The sequence below is a fragment of the Oncorhynchus gorbuscha genome, unplaced genomic scaffold (assembly GCF_021184085.1).
Source record: "Oncorhynchus gorbuscha isolate QuinsamMale2020 ecotype Even-year unplaced genomic scaffold, OgorEven_v1.0 Un_scaffold_756, whole genome shotgun sequence".
NCBI lineage: Eukaryota > Metazoa > Chordata > Actinopteri > Salmoniformes > Salmonidae > Oncorhynchus > Oncorhynchus gorbuscha.
The window spans coordinates 96,572-110,000 of NW_025745796.1; the positions used below are offsets into that span (position 1 = coordinate 96,572).

General features: G+C 49.9%; 1 protein-coding gene across 1 annotated transcript in view; it reads left to right on the forward strand.

The window, feature by feature from the left end:
- Positions 1-5,576: 5,576 nt before the first annotated feature.
- The window catches only part of LOC124020061 (vascular endothelial growth factor D-like), a 13,294-nt gene continuing 5,441 nt past the window's right edge, over positions 5,577-13,429 (forward strand). The window contains exons 1-3 of the mRNA XM_046335474.1: positions 5,577-5,997; positions 12,505-12,769; positions 13,317-13,429. The exon at positions 13,317-13,429 is cut by the window's right edge and continues 78 nt beyond it. Coding sequence (XP_046191430.1) covers positions 5,896-5,997; positions 12,505-12,769; positions 13,317-13,429 — 480 coding nt within the window. The 5' untranslated portion in view covers positions 5,577-5,895. The remainder of the gene's footprint in view (positions 5,998-12,504; positions 12,770-13,316) is intronic.

Here is a 13,429-nt window from a genome sequence, read left to right on the forward strand (position 1 = left end):
CCTACAGAGCAAGGCAACATCAGACAGGGGCAGACAGAACAGACTTACAGACCTACAGAGCAAGGCAACATCAGACAGAACAGACTTACAGACAGACAGAGCAAGGCAACATCAGACAGAACAGACTTACAGACCTACAGAGCAAGGCAACATCAGACAGGGGCAGACAGAACAGACTTACAGACCTACAGAGCAAGGCAACATCAGACAGGGGCAGACAGAACAGACTTACAGACCTACAGAGCAAGGCAACATCAGACAGGGGCAGACAGAACAGACTTACAGACCTACAGAGCAAGGCAACATCAGACAGGAGCAGACAGAACAGACTTACAGACCTACAGAGCAAGGCAACATCAGACAGGAGCAGACAGAACAGACTTACAGACCTACAGAGCAAGGCAACATCAGACAGAACAGACTTACAGACAGACAGAGCAAGGCAACATCAGACAGGGGCAGACAGAACAGACTTACAGACCTACAGAGCAAGGCAACATCAGACAGAACAGACTTACAGACAGACAGAGCAAGGCAACATCAGACAGGGGCAGACAGAACAGACTTACAGACCTACAGAGCAAGGCAACATCAGACAGGGGCAGACAGAACAGACTTACAGACAGACAGAGCAAGGCAACATCAGACAGGGGCAGACAGAACAGACTTACAGACCTACAGAGCAAGGCAACATCAGACAGGGGCAGACAGAACAGACTTACAGACCTACAGAGCAAGGCAACATCAGACAGAACAGACTTACAGACCTACAGAGCAAGGCAACATCAGACAGGGGCAGACAGAACAGACTTACAGACCTACAGAGCAAGGCAACATCAGACAGGGGCAGACAGAACAGACTTACAGACCTACAGAGCAAGGCAACATCAGACAGGGGCAGACAGAACAGACTTACAGACAGACAGAGCAAGGCAACATCAGACAGGGGCAGACAGAACAGACTTACAGACCTACAGAGCAAGGCAACATCAGACAGGGGCAGACAGAACAGACTTACAGACCTACAGAGCAAGGCAACATCAGACAGAACAGACTTACAGACAGACAGAGCAAGGCAACATCAGACAGGAGCAGACAGAACAGACTTACAGACCTACAGAGCAAGGCAACATCAGACAGGGGCAGACAGAACAGACTTACAGACCTACAGAGCAAGGCAACATCAGACAGGGGCAGACAGAACAGACTTACAGACCTACAGAGCAAGGCAACATCAGACAGGGGCAGACAGAACAGACTTACAGACCTACAGAGCAAGGCAACATCAGACAGAACAGACTTACAGACAGACAGAGCAAGGCAACATCAGACAGGAGCAGACAGAACAGACTTACAGACCTACAGAGCAAGGCAACATCAGACAGGGGCAGACAGAACAGACTTACAGACAGACAGAGCAAGGGAGACAAGGCAGGGGCAGACAGAACAGACTTACAGACAGACAGAGCAAGGCAACATCAGACAGGAGCAGACAGAACAGACTTACAGACCTACAGAGCAAGGCAACATCAGACAGGAGCAGACAGAACAGACTTACGGACCTACAGAGCAAGGCAACATCAGACAGGGGCAGACAGAACAGACTTACAGACAGACAGAGCAAGGCAACATCAGACAGGAGCAGACAGACAGAGCAAGGCAACATCAGACAGGGGCAGACAGAACAGACTTACAGACAGACAGAGCAAGGGAGACAAGGCAGGGGCAGAAAGAACAGACTTACAGACCTACAGAGCAAGGCAACATCAGACAGGGGCAGACAGAACAGACTTACAGACCTACAGAGCAAGGCAACATCAGACAGGGGCAGACAGAACAGACTTACAGAGCAAGGCAACATCAGACAGAACAGACTTACAGACAGACAGAGCAAGGCAACATCAGACAGGAGCAGACAGAACAGACTTACAGACCTACAGAGCAAGGCAACATCAGACAGGGGCAGACAGAACAGACTTACAGACAGACAGAGCAAGGGAGACAAGGCAGGGGCAGACAGAACAGACTTACAGACAGACAGAGCAAGGCAACATCAGACAGGAGCAGACAGAACAGACTTACAGACCTACAGAGCAAGGCAACATCAGACAGGGGCAGACAGAACAGACTTACAGACAGACAGAGCAAGGGAGACAAGGCAGGGGCAGACAGAACAGACTTACAGACAGACAGAGCAAGGCAACATCAGACAGGAGCAGACAGAACAGACTTACAGACCTACAGAGCAAGGCAACATCAGACAGGAGCAGACAGAACAGACTTACAGACCTACAGAGCAAGGCAACATCAGACAGGGGCAGACAGAACAGACTTACAGACAGACAGAGCAAGGCAACATCAGACAGGAGCAGACAGAACAGACTTACAGACAGACAGAGCAAGGCAACATCAGACAGGGGCAGACAGAACAGACTTACAGACAGACAGAGCAAGGGAGACAAGGCAGGGGCAGACAGAACAGACTTACAGACAGAACCAGGGAGACAAGGTGGGGACAGAGAGACAGACAGACAGAGCAAGGCAACATCAGACAGACAAACAGAACCAGGGAGACAAGGTGGGGACAGACAGAACCAGGGAGACAAGGCGGGGCCAGACAGAGCCAGGGAGACAAGGCGGGGCCAGACAGAGCCAGGGAGACAAGGCGGGGCCAGACAGAACCAGGGAGACAAGGCGGGGCCAGACAGAGCCAGGGAGACAAGGCGGGGCCAGACAGAGCCAGGGAGACAAGGCGGGGCCAGACAGAGCCAGGGAGACAAGGCGGGGCCAGACAGAGCCAGGGAGACAAGGCGGGGCCAGACAGAGCCAGGGAGACAAGGCGGGGCCAGACAGAGCCAGGGAGACAAGGCGGGGCCAGACAGAGCCAGGGAGACAAGGCGGGGCCAGACAGAGCCAGGGAGACAAGGTGGGGCCAGACAGAGCCAGGGAGACAAGGCGGGGCCAGACAGAGCCAGGGAGACAAGGTGGGGCCAGACAGAGCCAGGGAGACAAGGTGGGGCCAGACAGAGCCAGGGAGACACGGCGGGGCCAGACAGAGCCAGGGAGACAAGGCGGGGCCAGACAGAGCCAGGGTGACATGGTGAGGACAGAGAGACAGACAGACAGCCCTCTCAACCCTGAAGGACGGGAACTAAGTGCGGGGCCATCCTCGCTCGATGTGACAAGCAGGCCCTTTAAGCAGAGGCTGAGACACAGTAGATAATGAGATCTGAAGAGGTCTGGACTAACTGGGGAGAAGAGAAAAGAGGGGATAGTCAAGACAGGCAAAAGAAAGAGAGACCGTCTTAAAAGTCCTTGCTTGTAGTTGGACCAATAGAGAGACCGTCTTAAAAGTCCTTGCTTGTAGTTGGACCAATAGAGAGACAGTCTCAAGTGACTGAGTGAAACTTTAAGTGTCCTTGCTGTGTGTAGTTGGGGGGAAGAGAGAGAGGTAGAGGTGTTTTAAATCCTCTTTAGCTGTTCCATTTGCTCTGGGGTGTCTGTGGCCAGATGGAGAGGGAGAGAGAGGTGTCTGTGACCCAGGGGGAGAGAGGGAGAGGTGTCTGTGACCCGGGGGGAGAGAGGGAGAGGTGTCTGTGACCCGGGGGAGAGAGGGAGAGGTGTCTGTGACCCGGGGGGAGAGAGGGAGAGGTGTCTGTGACCAGGGAGAGAGAGAGAGTCTATGACCAGGGAGAGAGAGGTGTCTGTGACCAGGGAGAGAGAGGGAGAGGTGTCTGTGACCCGGGGGGAGAGGGAGAGGTGTCTGTGACCAGGGAGAGAGAGGGAGAGGTGTCTGTGACCCGGGGGAGAGAGGGAGAGGTGTCTGTGACCCGGGGGAGAGAGGGAGAGGTGTCTGTGACCCGGGGGGAGAGAGGGAGAGGTGTCTGTGACCAGGGAGAGAGAGGGAGAGGTGTCTGTGACCAGGGAGAGAGAGGGAGAGGTGTCTGTGACCCGGGGGAGAGAGGGAGAGGTGTCTGTGACCCGGGGGAGAGAGGGAGAGGTGTCTGTGACCAGGGGAGAGAGGGAGAGGTGTCTGTGACCAGGGAGAGACCGGGGGGAGGAGAGGTGTCTGTGACCCGGGGGAGAGAGGGAGAGGTGTCTGTGACCAGGGAGAGAGAGGGAGAGGTGTCTGTGACCAGGGAGAGAGGGGAGAGGTGTCTGTGACCCGGGGGAGAGAGGGAGAGGTGTCTGTGACCCGGGGGGAGAGAGGGAGAGGTGTCTGTGACCAGGGAGAGAGAGGGAGAGGTGTCTGTGACCAGGGAGAGAGAGGGAGAGGTGTCTGTGACCCGGGGGGAGAGAGGGAGAGGTGTCTGTGACCCGGGGGGAGAGAGGGAGAGGTGTCTGTGACCAGGGAGGGGGAGAGAGGGAGAGGTGTCTGTGACCAGGGGAGAGAGACCCGGGGGGGAGGAGAGGTGTCTGTGACCAGGGAGAGAGAGGGAGAGGTGTCTGTGACCCGGGGGAGAGAGGGAGAGGTGTCTGTGTCTGTGACCCGGGGGAGAGAGGGAGAGGTGTCTGTGACCAGGGAGAGAGAGAGAGTCTATGACCGGGGGAGAGAGAGGTGTCTGTGACCAGGGGAGAGAGGGAGAGGTGTCTGTGACCCGGGGGAGAGAGGGAGAGGTGTCTGTGACCCGGGGGGAGAGAGGGAGAGGTGTCTGTGACCCGGGGGGAGAGAGGGAGAGGTGTCTGTGACCCGGGGGGAGAGAGGGAGAGGTGTCTGTGACCAGGGAGAGAGAGGGAGAGGTGTCTGTGACCAGGGAGAGAGAGGGAGAGGTGTCTGTGACCAGGGAGAGAGAGGGAGAGGTGTCTGTGACCAGGGAGAGAGAGGGAGAGGTGTCTGTGACCAGGGGGAGAGAGAGGGAGAGGTGTCTGTGACCAGGGGAGAGGTGTCTGTGAGGGGAGAGAGGGAGAGGTGTCTGTGACCCGGGGGAGAGAGGGAGAGGTGTCTGTGACCAGGGGGAGAGAGGGAGAGGTGTCTGTGACCCGGGGGAGAGAGGGAGAGGTGTCTGTGACCAGGGAGAGAGAGGGAGAGGTGTCTGTGACCCGGGGGAGAGAGGGAGAGGTGTCTGTGACCAGGGGAGAGAGGGAGAGGTGTTTGTGACCAGGGGGAGAGAGAGGGAGAGGTGTCTGTGACCAGGGAGAGAGAGGGAGAGGTGTCTGTGACCCGGGGGAGAGAGGGAGAGGTGTCTGTGACCAGGGAGAGAGAGGGAGAGGTGTCTGTGACCAGGGGGAGAGAGAGGGAGAGGTGTCTGTGACCAGGGAGAGAGAGGGAGAGGTGTCTGTGACCAGGGAGAGGGAGAGAGAGGTGTCTGTGACCCGGGGGAGAGAGGGAGAGGTGTCTGTGACCAGGGAGAGAGAGGGAGAGGTGTCTGTGACCAGGGGGAGAGAGGGAGAGGTGTCTGTGACCAGGGGGGAGAGAGGGAGAGGTGTCTGTGACCCGGGGGGAGAGAGGGAGAGGTGTCTGTGACCAGGGAGAGAGAGGGAGAGGTGTCTGTGACCAGGGAGAGAGAGGGAGAGGTGTCTGTGACCAGGGAGAGAGAGAGAGTCTGTGACCCGGGGGGAGAGAGGGAGAGGTGTCTGTGACCAGGGAGAGAGAGGGGGAGAGAGGGAGAAGTGTCCGTAACCACAGGGACTGTGACAGGAGCTTGTGTGTGGTCTGAGGAGTCAGCGCCGGTCTGAGAGGGGCTGGTCTGTAGAGAGGAGACTCCTTCCTCTGGCTCTGCTCTCTATTATAGAGGATTACCCAATACAGAAACATCTCTCTGTTACAGGGGATTACCCTGAGAGAAACGGCTCTCTGTTATACAACTTCTGTCCAGAGACTGAAAATTGACCGTACAGAGACAGAAGGAGAACTTTGAACACAAAAGAGACTGAGATACAGCATTGAACCAGAGGATGCAGAGGATGCTTGCTGCCGGTGTTGGAATGATGCTGGTGTTGGTGAGGTTGAACTTAGGAATGCCAAACAAGGTTCAAGATGATCCCAGCTCTCTCAGGGTAAGTGTCCGGTGTCTATGCACTTCATTTCTGTATGGCTTCAATGTCCAGACCAGGCACTGTTTCATCTGCAACTCATGTTCTGCTCAGGCTCTATTCTGTGGATTCAATGCACGAGTCATCGTCATCAAGAAGCTATTTATTAATAACCGGTATGTCATCAAATGGGGACACATGTCTCCCACTGGAGGCACCAGGTTTGAGTCCATCTTTGTGTTCTTATGAACTGAATCAAGTCTCCTTACAACTCACCATGTGAGCTAATAAAACTAGCGCTGACCAGTTGGCAGGGGAGTAGAGAAACGACACACACACCACCTGTGAGCTGTCCATGAACATCAGAGCTGACATGGTCTAATGAGCTGTGTGTGTGTGTGTGTGTGTGTGTGTGTGTGTGTGTGTGTGTGTGTGTGTGTGTGTGTGTGTGTGTGTGTGTGTGTGTGTGTGTGTGTGTGTGTGTGTGTGTGTGTGTGTGTGTGTGTGTGTGTGTGTGTGTGTGTGTGTCCTCTTATGTAAACGGTGCAAATGCATGCGTCACCGTTAACAAGATCTCACTGACCTGGAAAGAGGAGCGTTTGAACTTCCTAAATGATGAAACACTTCTCTCTCTTTCTCTTGCTCTTCTTCGCTCTCTCCTCTCTCTTGTTCGCTGTCTGTCTCCCCCCCCCCCCCACTCACTCTCCTGATATCTCTCCCCTTGGGGACCTGCTTTCCCCTGGGTCTAAATTGCAGAAGAGGGAAAATAAAACTCCTTGTCTGTCTGGTTTACGAGGAAGCAGCCAGCTACACCCTAACGTCACAATCCTCACATAGAGGAAGCATCCAGCTACACCCTGACGTCACAATCCTCACATAGAGGAAGCATCCAGCTACACCCTGACGTCACAATCCTCACATAGAGGAAGCATCCAGCTACACCCTGACGTCACAATCCTCACATAGAGGAAGCATCCAGCTACACCCTGACGTCACAATCCTCACATAGAGGAAGCATCCAGCTACACCCTGACGTCACAATCCTCACATAGAGGAAGCATCCAGCGACACCCTGACCTCACAATCCTCACATAGAGGAAGCGTCCAGCTACACCCTGATGTCACAATCCTCACATAGGGGAAGCATCCAGCTACACCCTAACGTCACAATCCTCACATAGAGGAAGCATCCAGCTACACCCTGACGTCACAATCCTCACAATCCTCACATAGAGGAAGCATCCAGCTACACCCTGACGTCACAATCCTCACATAGAGGAAGCATCCAGCTACACCCTGACGTCACAATCCTCACATAGAGGAAGCATCCAGCTACACCCTGACGTCACAATCCTCACATAGAGGAAGCATCCAGCTACACCCTGACGTCACAATCCTCACATAGAGGAAGCATCCAGCTACACCCTGACGTCACAATCCTCACATAGAGGAAGCATCCAGCTACACCCTGACGTCACAATCCTCACATAGAGGAAGCATCCAGCTACACCCTGACGTCACAATCCTCACATAGAGGAAGCATCCAGCTACACCCTGACGTCACAATCCTCACATAGAGGAAGCATCCAGCTACACCCTGACGTCACAATCCTCACATAGAGGAAGCATCCAGCTACACCCTGACGTCACAATCCTCACATAGAGGAAGCATCCAGCTACACCCTGACGTCACAATCCTCACATAGAGGAAGCATCCAGCTACACCCTGACGACACAATCCTCACATAGAGGAAGCATCCAGCTACACCCTAACGACACAATCCTCACATAGAGGAAGCAGCCAGCTACACCCTAACGTCACAATCCTCACATAGAGGAAGCATCCAGCTACACCCTGACGTCACAATCCTCACATAGAGGAAGCATCCAGCTACACCCTAACGTCACAATCCTCACATAGAGGAAGCATCCAGCTACACCCTGACGTCACAATCCTCACATAGAGGAAGCATCCAGCTACACCCTGACGTCACAATCCTCACATAGAGGAAGCATCCAGCTACACCCTGACGTCACAATCCTCACATAGAGGAAGCATCCAGCTACACCCTGACGTCACAATCCTCACATAGGGGAAGCATCCAGCTACACCCTAACGTCACAATCCTCACATAGAGGAAGCATCCAGCTACACCCTGACGTCACAATCCTCACATAGAGGAAGCATCCAGCTACACCCTGACGTCACAATCCTCACATAGAGGAAGCATCCAGCTACACCCTGACGTCACAATCCTCACATAGAGGAAGCATCCAGCTACACCCTGACGTCACAATCCTCACATAGAGGAAGCATCCAGCTACACCCTGACGTCACAATCCTCACATAGAGGAAGCATCCAGCTACACCCTGACGTCACAATCCTCACATAGAGGAAGCAGCCAGCTACACCCTAACGTCACAATCCTAACATAGAGGAAGCATCCAGCTACACCCTGACGTCACAATCCTCACATAGAGGAAGCATCCAGCTACACCCTGACGTCACAATCCTCACATAGAGGAAGCATCCAGCTACACCCTAACGTCACAATCCTCACATAGAGGAAGCATCCAGCTACACCCTGACGTCACAATCCTCACATAGAGGAAGCATCCAGCTACACCCTGACGTCACAATCCTCACATAGAGGAAGCATCCAGCTACACCCTGACGTCACAATCCTCACATAGAGGAAGCATCCAGCTACACCCTGACGTCACAATCCTCACATAGAGGAAGCATCCAGCTACACCCTGACGTCACAATCCTCACATAGAGGAAGCATCCAGCTACACCCTGACGTCACAATCCTCACATAGAGGAAGCATCCAGCTACACCCTAACGACACAATCCTCACATAGAGGAAGCATCCAGCTACACCCTGACGTCACAATCCTCACATAGAGGAAGCATCCAGCTACACTCTGACGTCACAATCCTAACATAGAGGAAGCATCCAGCTACACCCTGACGTCACAATCATCACATAGAGGAAGCAGCCAGCTACACCCTGACGTCACAATCCTCACATAGAGGAAGCATCCAGCTACACCCTGACGTCACAATCCTCACACATTGAACTGATCAGTGGCGGCTCATGTCGTTACAACGACTGGAAGAAATGAAAACAAACTGTTTCTGTTTGACATGTTTCATATTACACGACAGTCCCTTTTCTCAGCCTCGCCTCTGACCCGGCCTCTCTCCTCTCTGTTTCTGTTTGACATGTTTCATATTACACGACAGTCCCTTTTCTCAGCCTCGCCTCTGACCCGGCCTCTCTCCTCTCTGTTTCTGTTTGACATGTTTCATATTACACGACAGTCCCTTTTCTCAGCCTCGCCTCTGACCCGGCCTCTCTCCTCTCTGTTGTTTATTCAACTCTCCATCTGTTCTGTGGGTTTCCCTTCCCGTCTCATAAATGAATGGAAGTCCCTTATTCCCTCGTTATTTGTCTTTCTCAACAAATTCGACCGCACCCTTTTTATATTGTAAATGTTTAAAAGGTTTTTGTGATTTTGAACTTTTACAATTGGCAACAATAGACTATTTAAATTGCAACATTTTGTTGTTAAATTGACATTACACCAACACAGTCATAATGTAATATCTTAGTTTTTTGGGATAATAGTGTGCAGAGAGTGAATGTAGTGTAAATATGATCTGAACAGTATAAGTGGAGGCAGGGAAGAAGCCACAGCTCCATAGGACTGGTCAGCTGTAATACCAGACTGGTCTCCTCCAATGTGTTTGGAGTTGTACACATGACTGTTCCCTCTCTCCATGTTGGCCTGTAGGGCACTGAGAGAGAACACACAACACACCTTTATCAATTATTGTGCTCGGATTTTCTGACCTGCTTGTTGTCTGCAGTAACACAGTATATTAGTTAGTGATCTACCTGATTGTTGTCTGCAGTAACACAGTATATTAGTTAGTGATCTACCTGATTGTTGTCTGCAGTAACACAGTATATTAGTTAGTGATCTACCTGCTGGTTGTCTGCAGTAACACAGTATATTAGTTAGTGATCTACCTGATTGTTGTCTGCAGTAACACAGTATATTAGTTAGTGATCTACCTGCTTGTTGTCTGCAGTAACACAGTATATTAGTTAGTGATCTACCTGATTGTTGTCTGCAGTAACACAGTATATTAGTTAGTGATCTACCTGATTGTTGTCTGCAGTAACACAGTATATTAGTTAGTGATCTACCTGCTTGTTGTCTGCAGTAACACAGTATATTAGTTAGTGATCTACCTGATTGTTGTCTGCAGTAACACAGTATATTAGTTAGTGATCTACCTGATTGTTGTCTGCAGTAACACAGTATATTAGTTAGTGATCTACCTGCTGGTTGTCTGCAGTAACACAGTATATTAGTTAGTGATCTACCTGATTGTTGTCTGCAGTAACACAGTATATTAGTTAGTGATCTACCTGATTGTTGTCTGCAGTAACACAGTATATTAGTTAGTGATCTACCTGCTTGTTGTCTGCAGTAACACAGTATATTAGTTAGTGATCTACCTGATTGTTGTCTGCAGTAACACAGTATATTAGTTAGTGATCTACCTGATTGTTGTCTGCAGTAACACAGTATATTAGTTAGTGATCTACCTGCTTGTTGTCTGCAGTAACACAGTATATTAGTTAGTGATCTACCTGATTGTTGTCTGCAGTAACACAGTATATTAGTTAGTGATCTACCTGATTGTTGTCTGCAGTAACACAGTATATTAGTTAGTGATCTACCTGCTTGTTGTCTGCAGTAACACAGTATATTAGTTAGTGATCTACCTGATTGTTGTCTGCAGTAACACAGTATATTAGTTAGTGATCTACCTGCTTGTTGTCTGCAGTAACACAGTATATTAGTTAGTGATCTACCTGCTGGTTGTCTGCAGTAACACAGTATATTAGTTAGTGATCTACCTGATTGTTGTCTGCAGTAACACAGTATATTAGTTAGTGACCTAACTGATTGTTGTCTGCAGTAGTACTGTATATTAGTTAGTGATCTACCTGCTTATTATCTGCAGTAGTACTGTATATTTGTTCGTTTGTGGGCTACCTGCTTGTTATCTGCAGTATTACTGTATATGTGTTAGTTTGTGGCCTACCTTCTTGTTATCTGCACTAGCATGTGCAGCAGCAGTTGTAATCGTGTCTCTGTGGGAAACAGTAGCTAGGTCTCCTAATATTCTGTGTCTCTCCTCCATCCTCTGCTCCATGGGAAGGAGGAGGCTTGTCTTCTCATAGCTCCTAGAGCTCCTCAACAGGTGGACCCTGGGAACTCCTGCCCCCACTACCCCTTAATGTCACCCCAGCCAACTCCACATTCGCAGCTGCTATGTTGTCTATGGGCTGATGCCAGGGGATCTACTGTGCATTTGGGGTACAATGGGCATCCTCTCATCCCAGCTATGAACAGTCATGGGAATGAGAAGAAGTAATGATTACACACGTAGTACTACAATACTGTAGTACTATAAAACTGTAGTACTATTATACTGTAGTTCTACAATATTGTAGTACTATAATACTGTAGTGCTACAATACTGTGGTGCTACAATACTGTAGTGCTACAATACTGTGGTGCTACAATACTGTGGTGCTACAATACTGTAGTGCTACAATACTGTGGTGCTAAAATACTGTAATGCTATAATACTACATTACCACAGTACTATAATACCACAATACTGCAGAACTATAATACTACAATACTGTAGTACTATAATACTACAATAATGAAGTATGATACTACTGTAGTGCTACAATACTGTGGTGCTAAAATACTGTAATGCTATAATACTACATTACCACAGTACTATAATACCACAATACTGCAGAACTATAATACTACAATACTGTAGTACTATAATACTACAATAATGAAGTACAATACTACTGTAGTGCTATAATACTATAATGCTGTAGTACTACAATACTGTGGTACTATAATACTGTAGTACTATAATACTACAATAACATAGTACTATAATACTGTACTACTATAATACTACACTACCTTATTACTATAATACTGTAGTACTATACTATGTAGTGCTATAATATTGTAGTACTTTAATACTACAATACAGTGGTACTATAATACTGTAGTGATATAATACTATAATACACAGAAGCACTGATTGTTTTTGTACCTGTTGTGATCTAAATGATGATAGTCTTAAATCCCAGGACAGCTGTTAATGGTCTGTGGGACCTGACTTTGGGCAATAATAGCACAGTCAGAGGTGGATGTGAGTGTGAGGAGTCAGACTGACTTGCATGTATCATCAGCTCAGTCCAGTCCTTGTAAACCGGCCTCAATCGCATCTAAAGTTAATCCTGACTTGGATGTAAGAGTGCTGCCCTCTTGTGGTGAGACTGTTGACTCTCACAAACCAACTAACAATATTTTACCATACCAGCGTGTTGGAGCTTATTTTCTATCCTGTCTTTAAAACAACATATATCATTAAATGTTTTGTGTCCTCTTCCTCTGCTCCCTGCAGGTGATCAACCAGGAGAAGTGGGAGAGGGATGTGCGTTCGGCCTCCAGTCTGGACGAGCTGCTCATGCTGACAGATTTCCCTGACTGGAAGCTGTGGAAGTGTCGTCTAAAACTCAAACACCTGGAGACGTCTCCCTCATCCTCTTCCTCTCAGCAGCCCAACCACCGTTCCTCCTCCTCCTCCTCCTCCTCCTCCTCCTCCTCCGCTGGGTCACACCGCTCCACGCGCTACGCTGTAGCATCCTACAGCCTGGAGATACTCAAAGGTATGTGGGTTCGAAACCTGGGTCTCCTCAAAACTGTGTTGGCTCTCTAAGCTAAAGCTTTGGTATTGTTTGTTGAGCTATGCTGCTGGCTCCTACAGCCTCGGGATACTCAAAGGTATGTGGGTTCGAAACCCGGGTCTCCTCAAAACTGTGTTGGCTCTCTAAGCTAAAGCTTTGGTATTGTTTGTTGAGCTATGCTGCTGGCTCCTGCAGCCTCGGGATACTCAGAGGTATGTGGGTTCAATATCTGCGTCTACTGTGCACTTGCTCAATGTGTTAGACCTCTGAGCTAAAGGCTGGGCATTATTCAATGTTCTCCCTGGAGATAGTCATAAAGTATGAGATAGACTGATTTATTTGAACCCTGGGTCTTCTCGAGACTGTGTTAACCCTCCAAGCAAAAGCCAAGACATTAATTCCAGGTTGCTAATGAATGTTTTGTGGTTAGAATGTGAGTGTACCCAGACGGTACCCAAGCAAGTCTCCATGGTTGCTATTAGTTTTGTTCTGTGTGTAACTATTGGTGTTGTGCGTATGTGATCCTTAGCCATAGATGATGAGTGGCAGAAGACGCAGTGCACGCCCAGAGAGACGTGTGTAGACGTGGCAAAGGAACTGGGCACCACCACCTCCATGTTCTTCAAGCCCCCCTGCGTGTCC